At 38.0% G+C, this 20,084-nt stretch overlaps 1 protein-coding gene across 3 annotated transcripts in view; it reads right to left on the bottom strand.

Moving 5' to 3' along the window:
* Positions 1-20,084, bottom strand: part of MED13L (mediator complex subunit 13L) — a 207,545-nt gene that overhangs the window by 10,517 nt on the left and 176,944 nt on the right. For all 3 annotated transcript variants that reach the window (XM_068910828.1, XM_068910830.1, XM_068910829.1), the window contains 10 exons: positions 19,311-19,490; positions 17,339-17,562; positions 15,984-16,176; positions 13,439-13,883; positions 11,756-11,975; positions 8,880-9,068; positions 5,731-5,954; positions 5,159-5,301; positions 2,847-3,005; positions 1,648-1,824 (listed from right to left, as the gene is read on the bottom strand). In XM_068910828.1, coding sequence (XP_068766929.1) covers positions 1,648-1,824; positions 2,847-3,005; positions 5,159-5,301; positions 5,731-5,954; positions 8,880-9,068; positions 11,756-11,975; positions 13,439-13,883; positions 15,984-16,176; positions 17,339-17,562; positions 19,311-19,490 — 2,154 coding nt within the window. The remainder of the gene's footprint in view (positions 1-1,647; positions 1,825-2,846; positions 3,006-5,158; positions 5,302-5,730; positions 5,955-8,879; positions 9,069-11,755; positions 11,976-13,438; positions 13,884-15,983; positions 16,177-17,338; positions 17,563-19,310; positions 19,491-20,084) is intronic.

Below are 20,084 nucleotides of genomic sequence, written 5' to 3'. Positions count from 1 at the left end.
TTTTACAACTCTGCTTTTAATAGTTTGATTTCATCTCAGAAATTAGATACACTATTACCATAACTTGCGATCATATTTTAATTTAGTTTATGTTAATATGTGGGACGGGAGCAAAGATGCATTGAAAATGTATTTGCATTCTGTGAAAGTACATTCCATTGCTCGGTCATTTGGAACACAAGTTGTGATGCCACGGTTAATTTATGTGATGGAAAGCTAAGGTTATAAGCGCAGAGCAAAAAATTACAAACATCACAATATAGTTGATAGGGTTTTTTCCTAATCCAGATTTTTCAGCAGGCTAAGACATTTTAAAAGTATAATGACATTTAAAGTACATTTTAGGGGACAGAAAGAGACAGAGGGAGCTGTCTGAATTAACTGGATTTATGAGAATCATAGTCAGATTTATATTAAAACACCCTGAAGAGACCCTAAATAATAGTCAAACACTTCTACATAGTTTTAAAGGTGATTTACAATAAATCATTTTTCTTGAAAAATGTGCTTCAACTAACATCACATGAAAATGAAAAAGAATTTGTCTTGCACTAATTTCAAGCTGAAGTCCTAGTGCTCAAATAGGCAGGTAGTTGTTTTTCTTCGTCTTCTGAAGAGCAGCACTGGATTGCAAAAGCAATGAATTAACTTAGTTTATTAACTTCTGTCCTACAGCCTCAATAAACAAAACTAATGTTATGCTCTGCTTAGCCTCCAAAGCATAAATGAGATGGCTAATAGCATAGGAAGCCGTTTAATCATTAAATACAACAGAGTTAAGAAAATTAAATTTAACACCATTTTGGAAAACGCCAGCTCCTGTACCTGATTCTAATTAGCATCTGAAGCACTAAAGGGCAGGTTAATGCAGGTTAAATATTTGTCAGCACAGTATTAAGTCAGGATTCTGAGGCTTTGAAAGGACAGCTGCTTAAGTATTAAGAAGGGTGACTTCCTTTTTGTGAGGCCGACTGGATTTCCAGGAGAAGCAGATCAAAGCAGACTCTTTCATTAAAAATATTAGATCTTTCTTCTTCTCTGTACTCTACCTCTCCTCCTGTTAGGATACATCTATCGTAAGGGTTTTGTAGTTATTCTTGGTTTAAATCCTTCTATGATCATTTAAAAAGATTTATGATAAAACAGTTAGAAAAATACTGATTTGATAAAAAGTATTAATTGGAGTCTTACTGTTATGATTTATAGGACTGAGTATGCTTAAAATCATACCCATTATATTAAGAACCCTTAGGTTTGTCTATTTTGCCTACTTTATATAAATATTAAAATATTAAAACAAGTACCTTCTTCCTGACAGGTTTTGTAAGCAATACAGCATCAAGTGAACCACTAGTATTAAAAACAATTTGGCTTGATCAATTCACAAGTTAAGTCACAACAACAAGAAAGAACATTTCATAGATTACCTGAGAACAGTGTTCAGAAAAACATATTACATTATTCTCTAACTATAAAGTAGGTGGTGGTGTCTTTAAATTAAAATAAGGTGGTATGTGGTCCATGGGAGAACGCTGGTCCATTCGGTTTTTATTGACAACTGGTACAGCTCTGCTGGTACCTTTTGAGTAGGCCACTGAGCAAACACAAATATTTCACCTCCTACACTAGACACAAACGTTAACTTACCATTAGTAGGGCTGAATCCATCCTCATTAGGATAATTCGCTGGTGCTACCTGGATAGTAGCAGAGGTTGGGAAAACCAGGATGTGTGTACAGGAGGCATCCTGAGGGGTATTCAGCTGAGATGACTGCAGATTCAGCGCAGTACTCCGGCCAAACACTGATCCCATAGTGACAGCATCTTCCAGAAAAGAAGCAATGGCAGAGACAGTGATTTGCATCATCTTCAAAATATATGTTCTCTACCGATTAAATTTCTATGCATCTAATCTCAGTTTGCATGCTCATACAAGCCTTTAAAGTTTCTTATCTTAAAAAGAATAAATTACTAAAAAAGCCTGAAATTAAGATCACGCGTTGTATAGATAATATTTAGCTATGTGAATTCCCATACTATGCCCCATCTTTCCCTTCATTCTGCTGCTCCTTAATCAAAGGTTTGCTTGTTAGATGTGGAAGTCAAATTTATTTGGGACACCCACATCTGCATAAATTCAAATTAAGTAATATACCCCACTTTGGATGGCCTTTAAAAACATAACTTGCCATCTATTTTCTCATGCTCTTAAAACTCTGCTTTGAAAATTATTCAGCTTGATGAGTAATTTTCAAGCGATTTAGTTCTATTCCATGCAGTAATCTTTTTTTTTTTTTTCTTCCTAAACTAAGAACCAGAGCAGTTTTTTAAGGACTTCTCATCACATAGATAACTATACATACTTACAAAGTACAACACGGAAAGGTAAACAATCCAATGCAGAAGAGCTTCATGAAATTAATTTCACTTTGACTTAGCCCTTTGGACTGTAGCTCACAACAGAGCTCTTTAAAAAAACTTAAGCATGTGAAAAGGGAAGTAGATTTATTCTTACTTCTTCTTATATTGTCTCCTATTCTTTCACATGACAGACTATTAAAAGGTTTGCAGTCATTCTTGCATAAGGGCTTGTACAACATCGCATTTCAGCTTATGCAAACTGGTCTACCTCAAAACATGACCTCCCCAAAGAAAAGGTCATCAGTTTGACAGTGACATAAAGTAATCTCTCCTCCTGGGAGTCGATGCTCCCAACATAATACGTCTTCATGGTATTTTTGGAAATTCTGCTGGCTTAATCTGTTTTCTCCCATATTTAGCCATGCTAGTAAAGGTCTTACTGTTGGGCCCAGAAGTCTCCCAAGACTGATGTATTTCTTATTTACCTGGCATCACAACAAAGGACCCTTGTGGTTCCATGGCAACTAAGCAGGCACTGAGGATAGAAGGAGAGTCCGCTGATGAGATACCACACATGCGGCACACCTCCTTTAGCTGTTTGCTGATTGTCTGCAGAGAACATTCCCCGAGGAGGATACTCCAGTCTGGAAAAAAAAGGAAGTTTTGATAGAACGCAATGGGATTCTGAAAAATCCAGCGCTTGCTTGCAAATAGCAAAATACTAATAACACTTTGCATTTCTATAACACTTTCCACTGGGAGATGTAGCGTTCAAGCATAAATGGACTGAACTTCCACGTACTTCTCTGAAGCTTAAAATTCAAGGAACAACTGAGAGCTTGACCAAGTCACTTAAAGTTGCTCTGTATTAGAACTAAGAATGCAGTCCTATATATTGTGTATTGTGCTTTAACCATTAAAGCATCCTTCCTTTCAGTGATGGAAGGAAAGCAGTAGAGGACAGTACCCTTTTCACAGAGACACGAGCAGAAAATTGGAGCGTTACTGCATAAAGTACATTTTCAGATTTGACAGGAAAGGCTGGCTGACGTTGCACTGATACACTTAACCCCACAAAGGCATTTTTAATGCATAGTAATTTTTCATGTACAGCAGAAAAAGGAAATTGGTACAGTAGAATAGTTATTCTGGGCTATTTTCCCCTTTAAACAATTTTACGGCTCTCAAAACTGCATACTGAAACAGTTACTGCAAAATAGTTTCTCCTGTGATAACTTGTTGGTTTTCCAATGATCTAACTGCATTACTCTGACAAATCACTTAAGATCATGTGTTTCTGTAAGAATGAGTCTTTGATTCCACCTGTAAGGTATGAGGAAGTAGTTATCTGCTGTGAAATAGAGCAACATACAAGGACTTATTTTATTTTATTTTATTTTATTTTTTTCTTATTTACATCCAACTCTGGTTTTGAACTGTATTGGTTCTTTTTTTTGAAAAAGGACATCTGTTTTCATCTAACATGCTGCCTAATTGGAATATCTGAAATGTAAGCAAACAGATATGAATTCACACACAACACAAACTTTGTTAAATTTTCTTACAAGTAAAATACACAAAATAAAGCAAATACAGTGAACATTTCTTCAGAAAGTTGTCAGTGGAGGTGGAAATATCCCTTCAGGGGACCTTAGTTAACCTTTTAACTGACAGATTCACAAAATCAGAGGGAGAGCGCTACTGATTAAATTCTTAATCTGTCCTCCTGCCTTCATTACACTTAACTCGCATGCATGGGATGGACACCAAATTCACTTACCACAGCGGGCAACTTCTCTTCTACCCTGCATGTACTATATGGGGGAAGGAATTATTGCTTTTTTTCCCCCCTTAGAATATTTTCTTGTGCTTTCGGACTAAATTTTTATTTCTTGTACAGTTTTTCAAATTCTTTCCAATCGCAAGAAATACAGGATCTCTTAAAATAAAATAACCACAGTAATTCACCTCTTCAGTTATCAGTGTAAGAGGACGTACACTGTTTAATTAACTATCTTTATCCTCCAGCCCAACTCATCTTCATGTTCCAATTCAGGAAATGGGAGAGAACTCAGAACAGCTTCTCACAACCTCGTTTTCTGTTAATCAGTTACCAGCAAAAACATGAATAGTGACCACAGCCATTAGGAATGGAAGATACGATGCTGAATGCATATATTTAAATGAGCGAGAGGAATCACTGTAGAAGTGAAGCAAGGCAGTCCCTACCCTTGGATTAAGGCAGCTGAACCTAGAATACTCCAGAGCTCCCTTTTGGTTCCCACAGAGCTGTCAGGAACGCTAGATTTTAGGAATTCTTTGTAGGCCCCAGAGAGTACCTTATTGCTGATAAACACTGATTATCAGTTATTTTGGTATATCATAGAAATTAATTTTTTTTTCTTTTGTTCAATAACTTTACTCATAACAATTGTTATTTTGAAGTTTGGAAATCAGAATTGCATCCTAATTCTTTTTCTGTGACAGGACAGCTATTGTCCAGATCTTTGTCTAGCATGCGATCAAACACAGGGAAATTAATGCACTTGGAAATATACTGTGCTAGTGCTAGTTAATCTAGACAGTACCTACAAGATGCGAGCAAATGATGTCAAACCCAATGTATAAACATGGATAAAAACTGAAGTAAATGATTTATCCAAGACGATACAAAAATCCAGTGTCAGGGCAGGATTTTAAAAGATCGTGATCAATCCTGTAAATTACTCTTCCTTGCTCACTAATGCCATCTCTTTTTTCCAAATCCACAGTTTGCGACAGCACTGAAATTCCTTACCTTTTAACTCCCCGTGGCCCAGGCGACCGAGCCGCCCAATTACAACTCTCCAAGGCAGCGATGTCATCTGAACAATACCGATACACCATTCCCAGAGCTTCTGCAGACCAATTTTACGTGCAGACAACTTGCTCCTCCTTGACCTGGAGATTATGGAAGGAAAAAAAAAAATTAAAAGAGAAAGAAGGAGAATGTATTCAGACTTCTAGTCTATATAATTATTTCACTGCTTACCAGCTGTAGGAGCTTTTACAGTGTCCTAATGGTGCCTAACTTACCTTTTAGGAACAAGGAGTAGAAAAAGTATGTGTCCATATACTGAGCAACATACCAATTGTTCTTGAAGGTGCTCTCAATTAGTATTTGTAAGACAAGCGTAACAGTAACTTTCTTCCTCTGCAGATCATGAATTACAGAAGTGCCCATTTAAATGTTATCACAGTAACAGTATTGTGATCACACGGGCAGGAAACGTGATTACAATGCAACGTGTAAGCAACTGTAAGCAACTACTGGAAGTGAGTGATGACAACTATAGACCTAGATTTAATGTAAAAAATAAAGGTTTCTACCTGTTTGGTAAATCAATATTAACTATGCAGGTTTCCAACAATTCACCGTGAAGGTCAGTGCAGGATGCCAGAAGCCAGCGCTGATCATGAGACAAACAATATCCAACAAAAAGCACATTGTATTTCTGACTGGCCTCGCCAAATGTTTCTCCCAGCTCTGTCTGTTTGTCTTTGATAGGTGCCAATATGAAAGGAGGTGAGTATAGCTGGATTGGGCTGGGCCTCTGCAATAAAGCCAACATCATCATCAGCACATACATGAAAAACTGTTTCACGTAAGAAATACAAGAACATAGATAAGCAGTGAATAGAGAAAAACGCGAGTTTGAAACAACAGATAAAGGCATTCACAGTCAAGGCAGACACTGGAAGAAGGATGGACTTCCATATGGATGGAATTCATTTTTACTAGTTACAACTGATTCATTTCAAAACTTATCCAAAGATTCCTTTTTCTTTCCTTTTATAAATAGCAAAACTAACTGTCTTTGCTCATGGTGGTATAAATCTCTGAAACGAGCAGGAGTTTAAACCCGTTCCTGCTGTATATACTTCTGTTAAAACTGCTAGAATCTGCTCTCCTCTGCCCATTCCCACACTACCTACGCGATAATGGATATCATCATCTAACGTAGGTACCAAGGACTTAAACTCAGAAATGACACAGCTACAGCTTAAACTTCTTCATACACAATTTTCTATCTAGGTAGTAGGTATAACATTTTCATGGACAACAAGCATGATGTCTGAAATTCTTATGTCACAGTTCCATTTAGAAATACTTTGGTCTCAGAAACAGAGTTGAACACTGGCACATCTGCTTTACACGTTATAGTGCTTCTCTCTTTTTTTAAAAAAATAAAAAATAAAAAAAAAATAAAAGAACCCAGCTCCCCCCCTCCCCAACCCCAACCTGTAGGAGATCATAAGAAATAAGGCCATTTAGCACCCAGGTTAGAGCTATATGCAGAGGTAAACTAGCATTGCAAATAATTTCATGCGCAGTCTTACTGCAGAGTCTGAACAGGAACAGCAGCAAGTCATTAAATCTTTCTTTTCCTAGAATCATAAAATCGCAGAATAGTTGAGGTTGGAAGGTGGTGGAAACCTCTGCAGGTTGTCTAGTCCACCCCCCCGCTCAAAGCAGGGTCAGTTAAGGCAGGTTGCCCAGGACCCCATCCAGTCAGGTTTTGAGCATCTCCTGTGATGGAGACTCCATAATCTGTCTGGGCAACCTGCTCCAGTACTCATTCATCCTCAAAGTAAAAAAGATTTTTCTTATGTTTAAACAAAATTTCTCCTATTTCAATTTGTGTCTGTTGCTTCTTGTCCTGTCACTGGATACCACAGAGAAGACACTGGCTCTGTCTTCTGTACTGTCTCCCATCACTTATTTATACACATTGATAAAATCCCTCTTGCGCCTTCCTTTCTCCAGGCTAGACAATCCCAGCTCCCTCAGCCTTTCCTCGATGTCAGATGCTCCAGTCCCTTAATCATCTTCATGTCCCTTCACTGCACTTGCTCCAGAACGTCCATGTTTCTCTTGCACTGGGGAGCCCAGCACTGGGCACAGCACTCCAGATGTGCTCTCACCAGTGCTGACTGAGCAGAAGGGAAAAATCACCTCCCTCGACCCGCTTGCCCTAATGCGGTCCAGGATACGGCGGGCCGCCTTGGCCGCAAGGATGTAACGCTAGCTCATGTTCATCTTCTTGCCTTCCAAGACCCCCAGGCCTTTTTCTGCAAAGCTGCTTTCCAGCTGGTTGGCCCCCAGCTTATCTTTGCTTTGTAACTCTTCCCTAAAGAAAAAGACTTTATGAGCCTGGCCAGATATACTCAATAATTTAGAAATGGTCAGGATATTTTGCTATTTTTTCAGACAAAGTTTGGATCAGAAATGCATGTAAGATGGAGAAAATAGACATCTAATTATTTAAGTGCACTAAATGCAAGCCGGTACCCATAAATAATAAAATAAACAACATTATTTACCTCATATTTTTGTTTCTTTTGTGTCTTTAAAAAATTAAAACATGACATCAAAAGGGCAAGTTAATTAGCTAGAGAAAAAAAGTAAATTATGGTGTTTTATTAGAGACATTACGAAGGTACCATATTTCTGCTTATGTCTCTTTCTAAAAGTATACTTCCTTGGCAATAGTGCAGGAACATTAAAGGGAGGAGAAGACTGCAGGGGTCTTTCAAGTTTATTCCTCTTCCCCTTACTCCTGCCTAGCCCAAATGATAATCCTCATAGCTTACTGCACAACGCACCCTGTGGAACAAACAGCCTTCCTCACGGAGGCATGAGCAAAGAGCGTGTCGAAGAGGTGCATGGCACAGGACTGCTGAAGAATTTCTGAAGAAATTTTGAGTGAGAGCTTTCTGACTAACGTGTATTTTCTTCCTTATGGTTTTATTTGAGTAATGAAATGTGCTAATAGTTTGTTTTTTATAATGATCTTGACATTTTTTAAACTCTAACAAGCACATCTTGATTTCAAGGTAAATGTTTACAGGTGGTTCATTAAATCAAATTCACTGTTATTTTCCAAAGCATGAGAAATATTCATGGAAAACAGGATGGATTATTCTTCTTTTGAAATTCCAGAAACAGGGCTTGAATATTTACAGTTTAAAAGACAAATGAAAGGTAAGTCCACTGAAGTAGGGGGATTTCTCCATTATCTCAGAGAATTAAATGATATACCTAATTATGCACAGCAAACATACTTCATATATATGCATGCAGATTATTTATATTGTTTATACATATATATGCATATATTACATATATAATAAAGGTTGGATGTAAACACTTTCTGGTAGGAATACATTAGACAAAAACTACAACATGTCTCAGTACCAAATAACAGCATACTTTTTCTCTTCTTTCACACTGAATTTAAACTCAACCTTTTGTTTTTTGATTCCAAACCATAAGCTTAAAATGTTTTGAAAGCAAACAGTCTGGCATTTGTCTTACTATGTTGTAGTTAGTACTGTCTTTTCCCTTTGTATTATCATTGTCTTCTGTACCTTGAAAAAATACTCCTCAAAAGTATTTTCCCTACTCTTTTTCCCTATTTCAGAAATGTGGATACAATTTATTAACAGGCTTTTATTTTCCTGGCACCAATACTAACCTCAGGATTTTTGAGGGTCATCTCGATGCTGGCAGCTGGCCCAAAGCCTGTGAGAGACTTAATGTGAATCTGCGTGGGCAATGGCCTCCTGCATTGGCAATACACTGAAAATGCCAAAGACTTCAAGTGCTGAATGTAGAAAACCTGTTCATCCTTCATTGTCTGCAGCATGTACTGGCAAGGCACAATCTATATAATTCATATAAACAATAAAACACCATTGGTTCATCAACACCAAACCAAATAAGATTCACTCATTCGTTAGTCATTTAACAACCATGAAACTTCCTATGTTGTGCTCAACTATTTGCATTACAGTACCTGTAGCTTCTCATCAGGACTGCTGCCCTTTTGCATGATTGGCTGCAATATTCAGTGACATAAAATTGCTGTTTCCTCTTATAAGGATATATTTAAGGTTGCACAATCTCTGAGAAAGCCCTGCTGTCCAGGGTAAGTGGAGGAGTCTTCTTATAGGGCAACAATAACTGAACAGTACTTAAAAATTCAGGCCAAAATGCCTGACAAACACATTTTACTAGAGACTCAGTGAAATTTGCTTTCTGTTAAACATCACTGAATTAAAAACCAAACTAACCTAACTAACTAAAAATTTAAGCCCAGATTATTTTCCCCGCTCAAGTCTTTTATAAAATCCACTCCTTCACACTACAGTTTGGGAGAGGGACATGACTAATTATGCTTATAGTCTATATCAGGAGTATACCACAAGAAGTAATTACTAGTAGCATTTAAAAGCAACAGCTTAAGACTTTGGGCCAGGTTTGGTTTTTTAACTCTACATTTTAAAAGTGCTATTGGAGAATGAAAAGCAGGATCTCCAAGAACGGGTCAAGTTACCACTTACACATGGGGAAATAGTATGACATATCCTCAATCCAAAACCAAAAGCCCATACTCGCACACTTTTAACACACTTTTAATTTTGTTAGACTGTTTTTCTGATCAACATCTTCATTTTAAAGTAGTCCTGCTATTAATCTTGGCATTCTGAACTTTGTGATTAGGCAGGTTTGTTTAGATAGGCTGTAGTCAGAATCAAGATTCGTTTGCTGTTCATGTAGGAATCGGCACTATATTGTCGTTCTTAAAGAAGCCATTTGGTAAGATTGTAGAGAGCAGAATTAAGATTATATTATAATGATTTATGTGGATTGTGAGTCTTGTTTCTCCTTTTTAATGTAGCAAAACAGTGGAACCTCAGCAACTCTTATGCTGATGTTCAGTTTTGTTTGTTTCAGAAAACAATGTCAAGCAAAACACTTCCATTTGCACGTTCCACCAGCAACAAGCAGATTACCCTGTAAATCTGCACACAGGAACAGGAAAGAAAAATGGCACAGTGTTCTTTCAGAAGTAAAGAAAACAATAAAAATAATCTTTTCCATTCAAATCCTTTTTAAAATTGAAGTTAAATGCTTGTAAACTCATTCTTTATGTACATTGAGAAATACAGTGTCCCACACATGGCTGTGGAAACCGGTCTTTTCTTTTGAATAGTGAGATTTTTGGAGCAGAAACTGTCATTCCAAAGTATTATGTTGTATCCAGCACAATGAGACCTAAGCAGATGTTTTAACAAATGTTTTCAGTAGTAATAACATTTAACACACAACTTCTATCATTCTGTTTCTTACTTGAACCATTAGAACTTTGGCAGCATATTCTATTTAATAAATGTCAGCAGTTTTGGGGGGTTTTTTTTGTTTTTGTTTTTTAAGACAGCTTCTTGATCCAATAATTTCAGTAGCAGGGCTTTTCCGGTCTACATATGAATTACAATAAATCTGTAAACATATTTATATTTGATTTATTTTTAAAGCAATGTCAATTGCTATTTTATTTTTAGTACCTTCAGGTTTCAATCAGTTAAATTGCCTGCACTACTAAAATATGCAGTTGTGAAGCTAATTTTTAATTTGTCCCCAAACCTAAAATATTTTGGTGTCAAAATCACTTCAGGGAAAAATAAGGTTGCCATAAAAGAAAATGTCAAGATTGCGAAAAATGACAAATGTCTTTAGTGTCCAACTTGAGACACTGTAATAGCCTCTAATAATTTTTTTTTAAATTCAAACAAAATAAAACACTTTTAAGCCAAGTCAAGCATTCACAACTAAGGTCGGTTTTGATTATCCTGGCTAAATCTTTTTGCTAATTCTTGCCTGTATTACCTATGCACACGCAGAGTCTGTTTGCTTGTAGTCTCTGGCCTGCCATTCTCCCCCTATTTAGACTGAGCTACTGGGAAAGAAGACACTTGGCAAGATGCAGGCAGCCTTGGCAACAGTCCAGGCTCTGTTTCTGACTATACAAATTCAATTCTTAAGTAATTCCATATTAAGTAGCTATTATTATATACCAACTTACATGGTAAATTATTTTTAAGCAGCAGATAATAACAATACAGTAGTTAAATTATGCATTAATTGTCCGGTTTCACATACTTCTTTTGCATTAAACAGTATAATTCAGAAAGAATATAATAAGCAAACAACTCAACATGCAAAAAAATCGAAGGAGCAATTGAACATTTTTCCCGACAACGGCAATCCAAGTTGTAAGATAAACTGAAGTACCTCTTCAGGAAGCATCTATCAAACATGATTACTGGAACCATGCAAAAGATTTGATTTAAGGATACTATGGCTGCCTTAAGTTAATATCCCCATCAAAGCCAAAGCACATCTTTTTTTTTAAGTTACAGCCTTGTACTTTTAATAAAATAATTTGTAAGCATTATCTAAATTTTATAGATTATCCTTCATGTTGTATCTTTCAGTATACTGTACATATCAAAAGTATGCTGGGCTAGAATGACTGTCCAATGTGGAAATACGGAGTGAGGTAGTTACCTGGAGAATGAAAGAATTCCTCATATTCTCAGGCAAGTTATCCAACATTTCTGTGTAGCATCTCATCAGACTTAGCAGCCAGAAGTTGGCTGAGGCAGATTCTTCATCTGCAGTGTAAGTAAAAGGATCCACCATGTAGATGACAACTGCTGGAGGATAGGCGTTGCTGTCTGCAGACTCTGGTTCAGTGGGAACTCCTATTCTCTCCCTCTCTGTAACACTACAGACATACATGTTGTTAAGTTCAAAGGCAAATTACAATTATCAATTATCGTTTTGCTCTAAAGGTGTGGGAGGGTGAAGGAGAAGGGGAAAAAAAAAAAAAAAAGAGGAGTACCAAGTGATCATTATATTGAGAAGCAAAACTAAAAAACATGGGAACCGTGACTGATGAGAGATTGCTTTTACTTACAGCAGTATGTGAAAAAAAAAAACCACAAAAGAGAAGTGATGCATCACAGATACTTAACATAAAGTCTAACAATCTCATTTAATTCAATCTGAATAGTGTGGGGCTGAAGAACATGGGAAAATGACTATTAGCTCTGTGAGTTTTCTTCTTGTGTTTTTGCATGACTTGTTTTTAGCACTGCTTGGGGTTTTATTTTGGGAGAGGGGGAGGGGAAGCAGGAGAAAAGGAATTGAGAACTGAGGAAAAGTCCCAAAGTGATATTTATGGAGACTGAAGTCCTCTATTCACAGAAAAGATACCACTGATAATGGACGGAGCAACTGAACGTTTTTTCCTTTGTAATGGCAACCCATGTTGTAAGTTAAATACTGCTCCAGCAAAATGCCTCAACCATGAATGGGAGGCTGAACATCTGTAAATGATAAAAAGCAGCTCAGAATCACTTTGTCACTGACCACGCTGCATTTGATAAAAACAGTATTTTGCATAGATCAGTGAGCAGATGTTTTGAGAATAACTTGACCTACGACAGGATGTGGGCTTTTCATTTAAGATACAGGAACTCCATAGCCTGTATCATGACTATTAGTGATATGCGTTACTATAACGGTAATGAAAAACATGCTCAACTCAGCAAGTTACTTACACAAGATGTTGAAAAATATTTTTCTAGTTTTTATGTTTGGTGGATGGCTATTTATAATGAAGTCTTTAAAAATGTTATGCTGCTCAAATTTATTTTAAAATAACAGGAGTATAACTCCTGTTTTCTGACCTCACAGTACCTCTGCTTAAAAAAACAATTGTTGCAATAAAAGCAAGTTAGGCGGGGAGGGGGATCACTTTTTGTATCTATTAACATTAAACGAATGATAGAATTGCCCACATAAGAGGCATCCAGTGCCACATGAAATATCCTACAGTATCTGACACACGTGAGACTGAGCTAGCAAATATGGCACAGAACCTATGAGACACTGTGTTCCTCTTGTACTGCATCTGCCGGCCAGGTGGAGTATCCTAGGACATCTCAAACGGCACTACAACACCCATGTTTGCGTAATTGAATGTCTTTAATCAAAAAAGGGGAAGTTTGTTTTTCTAATTCCCCTTATCAGTAATTACTGAATGCAAAAAAATGAGCCCTGTTCTGCTTACAACCAGACAGTAGTACTGCAACATGTCAGAGAGTCCTCTAATTTTAAAGATTTACAGAAGGCTTAAATAATAGGATTCGATTAGAAGTCCTTTGAGTCATTTAAGTAACTTACCCTTCCTGTCCTTCTTGTTGCTGTTGGGGTAAGTTTTGACCCGATTCTATGTCTCCTCCAGGACCTGTGCTTCCTTGTAAGCGGTCTGCTGTGTTCCCCCCAGTGCTGGTGTTTTGCCCTGGACACACGTTCCCACTAAACCCCGGAGTGGAGGTAGTGGTCATCTGGTTAACGCTGGGTGTTGCAGAAGATGCTGACAGCTGTGGCACAGAGGATCCAGAGGATGAACTACTTCCTGCTGGAAGGCTAGTGGTCCCACCACTGGGTGTGGAGTTAAAAGAATTGCCTGTTGATGGTGCCCCAGGAGCTGAAAGACATGTTGAATTTGAGGGTGCAGATCCAGTGTTCCCAGGTACTGTTTGTGTCTGGCTTGCTGGCGCCGGGGTGTGGTATTTAGGCGGTAGCAATAGGCTGCTGTCAAGCTGCAGAGTGGCTAAGTAAGGTGCTGAAATAGCATAACAAGAATAAAGGAGATTAATGACAGTTTATCAGATTGAAGTGATCTGCATTAACCAAAAAACTATACAACATTTTCCGTGTTTTTAGAATGTTTTAAGAGTACACAAATGTTAAATGACTCTAATCTCCATTGTAAGTATTTACTTTGGAATCAGTTCTTCAGGGTTTCATTTCTAACGGATGTGAATCAAACATCTTTGAAAACAGGACTGCCTTTATAGAGCTCATGCAGTGTGAAGAGAATTGAAAGTGAACCAAAGTTGGTACTGACATGTCATTTACCTCTGGTTACATTTTGTTGAGATGACAGCTGTATATAGTGTTCAGCTCTGCCAACTGTTCTATGACAGTTTTTCACAGACCATACCAGACATTTTTCAGATTATCTTTGTCAGACTGAAAATCTAAAAGCCCTTTTTATCTGAGCTACAATAATGGCAAACTTAAGGTAGTTATTTCTGCTCCTCAGTACCCGTGACTGTTTTTTTAAATAATAAATGAATACAAATAAATAATGAATAAATATGTATGTATGTATTTACTCTAAGAGCAAGTACACCAGCAGGGAGCTTCTAGTACTGGGTCCCCACCCAGACGCCTCAGCCGTGAATTGAACAGCCCGGTTTCTGCACTGGCTGCGCACGTGCTGCATATTTCTGCACGTAAGCCTGGAGTACTTATGCGAAATAGCATTGTAGTAATTCCTCCCTCCCAGTTACGCGGTAAATGAAAACGAAAAGCAAGCCGAATGTGGCAGCAGTATTACTTGAGACAGATGAGTCCCATCCTGTTCGGCATGCCAAGCTTTCCTTAAAAGACGGGGAAGCATTCAAAAGACTGTAGAACTGCCCAACTACTTCTGAACCTCCATCTACTTTCTTAAAACGTCTTTCTTCCAAAACCAGAACATCAGTACTCAGAGTAACCAGAGTACCCCGACTTAAGAATTGTCAGCCCTTTTTCAGAGCCAAGAGAGTAAGCACATTTCAAGAATTAACTTGAAATTCCTAGCTATTTTTAAACAAAAAAAATAGTTTGCACATTTCAACTAAGGCAGGCAACATTTCTGTGGCTGGTGTTCTGTGATCACTGCATGTCTTGCTAAACAGCATTATCTCAGCAAATGCATTTCCAGGGTCATTTTGGATGGGTCCGTGTTTTTGCACTAAGGTCCTGTCTCTCAGTCACATATACCACGTGCATGTTAGGTTGCCTCTGGATCCTTTCTGGAATGAACTACTGTGTCTCTCCCCAGACAAAATCTGGGCGCAATCTGGTGACTGGGTCAGTTCAGGGACTGCCCCAGCCGTGGCCAGCCTCCTGACACTAACCCAGCAGACTTTCCACACTATTCCCATTCCACACTTCTTCATGCAGCACACTCTCGATATTATGCTATAAAGGCACAAACATGGCAGGTTACCAGGCAGCCCTCTCAACCTTCAGTGGATGTTACTTTAAAAAATATAAATTAAAAATGTGCTCCTATGTTTCAGGATGGAAACAAGGCTACATGAGGTCCAGAAGAGACCAGACTTCGAGGCAATGTGGTTCAAAATATCCCAGATGCAGGAGACTGCAGCCCCACTCATCAAGGATACTGGTTTTTTCCCCCCCACCCGTATTAACTCATTCTTCCTTTGCAGAGTTTGAGACAGTTAGTCTTTCTTATAAATGTTATCCTCTAAGGCACGATGCAAATTATTCTATCACAAGGGCATGATGTTTCTTATCAGTAGCAAAAACACCAGATCAATTTATACATTCAGTCTTGTTCAGAACATCTTTGAGATATATGAACAAATGTCTTGTACCAAACCAACTTTTCTAAAAAGATGCAAGAATTGGATTTTAAATCTCTCATATGACCACCAAACTGGTCAACAACAACAGAATCTTTTAAAATAGACAAATTTAATATGGAAGTGATTAAGAAATTGTTAAGAAGCAGCCTCATAATACCTTTTATAAACAATTTTAAATAGATCATAACCATATCTTAAGTACCTGCTTCCACTTGCTGCAAATAACCTCTGAAGTACCTACAGAAAACAAAAGAGCCTTGTGATCTCCCTTGTAGACTCACCTAGGTGATGCCGGCAAACTTGCGCATAAAGTTTGAGTCTGGAATGATTGTCACACTCCTCAGTGCCCCAAGGCTGGTTAAACCATTCGCTCACAAGCTCATCCGTTAGCTTTTGGGCCACGGTCTTTCCCACCCGCATAATCCCATCACGTAACACTTTGCAGATTGGTTTGTGCTGGCCAAGTCTACACATCTGGAGAGGAAAAAAGAAATATTTGTAACTGAATGCCAAGCCCCTGAATAAGTTATGCAGACTGGTTTGTAGCCTGAAGCCCTCTACTGCCAGCCCATGCCAACACAAATCTGGCTTCTTAATAAATATAAAAACAAAAAGCTACATTTATGTGTTAACTTGAATTACATTTACAGTCAATCTAAGGTTACAAAATAGTCTTACTTATTCCAAAGTACACAGCGTGCATAACAAAAAATAAAGTTTTTTCTCCAGCCTAGCAATTATAGGAAAACAACAGTTTATTTAACCAAGTCCTTGCACTGTAGGTTTGGTTAGGCTTTATCTTGTTAGGCTGTGATTGTACTGTAGTATTACTACTAGTATTGTATCCTCTGTGAAGTGAAAGAACGTGTACTGGAAAACAGCAGACGCCAACAAAGTACCTTGAAGCCTAAAGAGCATCACATTTATGTAAGTAGGATCAGCTTCAGTTCTGCAGAAAGTAGAAGACTGGTATGTTCCAAAGCCATATTAGCCATATCATTGACTGGATTGGTACAAAGGCATATTAAAGCCCCAGGCAGTAACTCAGTGCAGGCTTTCATACTAGACAGAAAATATTTTTGTTGATAACAGTGGGGTACCAGAATTTTATCACTCTTGAATGGCTATTCCAGCATCCTGCTGGAAAATAGTGATTTTAGCTATTTATAGCTCGCTCAGCCATTTGATGTTTGAGGAACATATTGTGCAGTTAGCGCTTATTCACATATGACTTTATCCAAATAAACTAAGGAAAAAATGTGATAAAATGCTTTCTTTTACTATTTTTCCAAACATAAACAAGCACTGCATATGACTGTATTCCAGGATTAAATTTTGTCTTTCACAGGAATCAATAGCTTAACAATGTAACTCAGTTAGATATTAACTGAGCACTGCATATGACGGTATTCCAGGATTAAATTTTGTCTTTCACAGGAATCAATAGTTTAACAATGTAACTCAGTTAGATATTAATCTTGCACTCTGAAAATGGGAGAAGTCCCCAAAATGAAAGGAATCTTTGATTAAATAATCGTTACTTAAAAAAAACCTCACAGATTTCTCCCATTGAACATGCAGCAAAGCAGATACGACACTTAAGAAGAAATAATTCAGAGTAGTTCCTCTTTCCAACCTCGTATACAGCACTCAAGTCCCTGAAGAAAGTTTTGGCTCCATCGAGCAAGGCCTCATTTTCTGGACACACCACAATATAGGCCACATCCCGATGGCCCCCATATGGGTCGAGCAATAGCCTCTCCCAGAATGGCAAGGAGAACGGAGAGATTGTCAGGAAGTCCTTGTCATAACCCACTAGTAAAGTTGGGATCGGAAGAGGCTCAGGAGATTCCTCGGAGCCTTTGAAGGGAAAAAAGAAAGAAAAGATGACGTTAAAATAACTGGCTTAACTAGAATGGGCTCGCTGATATACCAGGAAGTGGGTTCTTTTAGAGGAATATTGCAAATCACTAATCCCTTGCCACGCTGAATTTCCTGGAAGTTTGACCATACTATGGAAGTGTATACTGTAGCAGTATCATGCCTGATAAACAAGGTCCTTCCACAACTTTTTTCCTTGGAAAAAATATTCTTTAATTAAGGAGAAGAAAGATCTATATTGTGCTTAGGAAGTGTCATAAAATCAAAGTTCAGTTAGCCAAAGTAGGGGAGGGAGCCAATCCGAGCACCACTTAAACTTTCCTAGAAAGCTGCAATAAAATATCTTTCAGTGTACTGTAAATACATGTACTGCTCCTCTGGAGGCTTCATCTTTTGCGCTTACAAAGAAGAGGTTTTACCTGTGTCGAAATTATTATATAATCGTATTATAACCATACTTCACAAGTGCCTATTCTACAAAAAGTAGTAACATGAATTCATGAAAGCTGGTTTAATGGGTTTTCATCTACCTCCACTTGGTTGTGCAAAATTACCAAGTAAAATCGTTAGGCGAACTTATTCCAGGGTATATAACACTAAGCAAAGTTATCACAACATACTTCTAAAAACTGCCCCCTGCTCCTTTCCATCCCAAAAGGGCTTGCTGTCACAGCTGACAGGATTACCATAAAGTTTAACACGGTGTATCCCAGACATTGTGCTTATTAAAAGAAATAAGGCTGAAAAATGCAAGCCAAAATATACCTGGATAGTTTCTGCAGAATACTTTCCAATTTCATTAAAAAGCCAACATTCAGTAAAAAATACTGAATGTACGTCTCAGGCCTCTACTACTTACTCTATGGTCACTGCAGTTGTATTCTCCCGTAACAATTGGCAAATCCTAACCGTAACTCTTTACATTAAAGTTACAAATGTTGGAAAAAGATTAGAAGTATTTCTCATGGAGCAGAACAGCTTTAGACTGGAACTGCAGTTCCCACAAGCTGTCCTAGCCCTGAAGGAAAGCAGCAATATATCAAAGACCAGTGCAGAGAAAATAATGAAGTGAAACACTGCAGAACTGTAGAATAAAACTAAACAAGACTGGATCAGCTGAGACTGAAATCAAACGCAGGCAAGAAACAGAAAAGGGTCAAACAATATTTGAAGGTCAGTCATCATTTTGCAAACGTGCACATACAAAGTCTATCTTCTAATCTGTATTTTCTTGAAGTATGACTGACAAAACCAAGAGATATTTAAACTGAAGCCTATCACAAACTTAAAGACTATGGGAAATCTTAGAACAAGCCAACCACTTTGTGGGCAAAGTATACCCACTTTTTGTATTTACAAGATCTGAGCTTTGGCCTAGGAAGATCCTCTTCCCCGTTATCATTTAGTGCAATTTTAGCAGCTTCCTCTTTTCACGTTGTTTATGTACTAGCTAGCTTCAGTACAAGCCAAAACACAGATTCAGATTGGGATTCTGATCCCTCACATAGGGAGGTTTTGAACCCTCACATAGCATTTAGGCACTCATCGTCTGGAAGGGTAAAACCTTGACTGTAATATTTAAATATACGCTTCAAATGCCTTTCAAGGTCATAAAAAGTAATCTGCAGAGCCCATTTTTCATAATGTATGTTCCAGAAGAAAGTGCACATTTCCAGAAAAACCATGGCTCTCATTTTAACTGTTGGTATATAACACAGTATACGTACCATAGGTTCCCCGTCCTGCCATCTTATGGAACTGCTGCCAGGTGAGTGGTCCCTGCACGTGCTGGATGTTCTCCCAGGTCCTTCCTGTTCGCTTCTTCTGGATAGCATCCTGGAGAAAGGGCTGTAGCGACAGCAGCATGCGCACCACATCCTGGGAGGAGAGCATGCTGATGTCCAGTACTGCAAATGACAATGGAGCATCAATCATTTTCATTGAGGAAAAGGAAGAGTTCTTCTGAGGTGGCAACATTTTTTGGTGTATTGTTCCCTCATAGGGCTCTTCACAATGCCTATAAAATCTGTACAACTCTGAACTACTTAATGAAATCTAATGTTTTACTTTATGAAAACATTACTAAAGCTATTACAATCCTTTTCACATACCTTTCATTGTAACCATTGTCTGAATCAGTTCATAAAGAAGCCAGAGCACCTTCAGCATTCTTCAAGCTTCATTTCTTTTCTGATGAGTGTTTACATAATCCCTCCCCACCCCACCCCCCCCACCTCCACCTACTTCAAGTTGTTTTGCATCTCTGCTTCGGATTTGTGAATTACCACAAATTCTGACCTAAGTCAGACTATGAAGTCTCAATGCTGAAGATAGCCTGATTATTGTTCCTTTATAGTTTTATAAAACTTTCAAAAATCTACTTATTCCTAAGATATTTTATGCATTTCGTTTCCCATATAAAGGTTAAGTAACTTATTACGATTGGCACTTCTCAAACAAATTTATAAAAGTCACAAAAAAAAAGTCTGCTCTGAACCATA

Source organism: Struthio camelus, chromosome 17 (assembly GCF_040807025.1).
Source record: "Struthio camelus isolate bStrCam1 chromosome 17, bStrCam1.hap1, whole genome shotgun sequence".
In the NCBI taxonomy this organism is placed as follows: domain Eukaryota; kingdom Metazoa; phylum Chordata; class Aves; order Struthioniformes; family Struthionidae; genus Struthio; species Struthio camelus.
The sequence above is the reverse complement of the archived record's forward strand: the minus strand, read 5'-3'. Positions and strand labels throughout refer to the sequence as shown.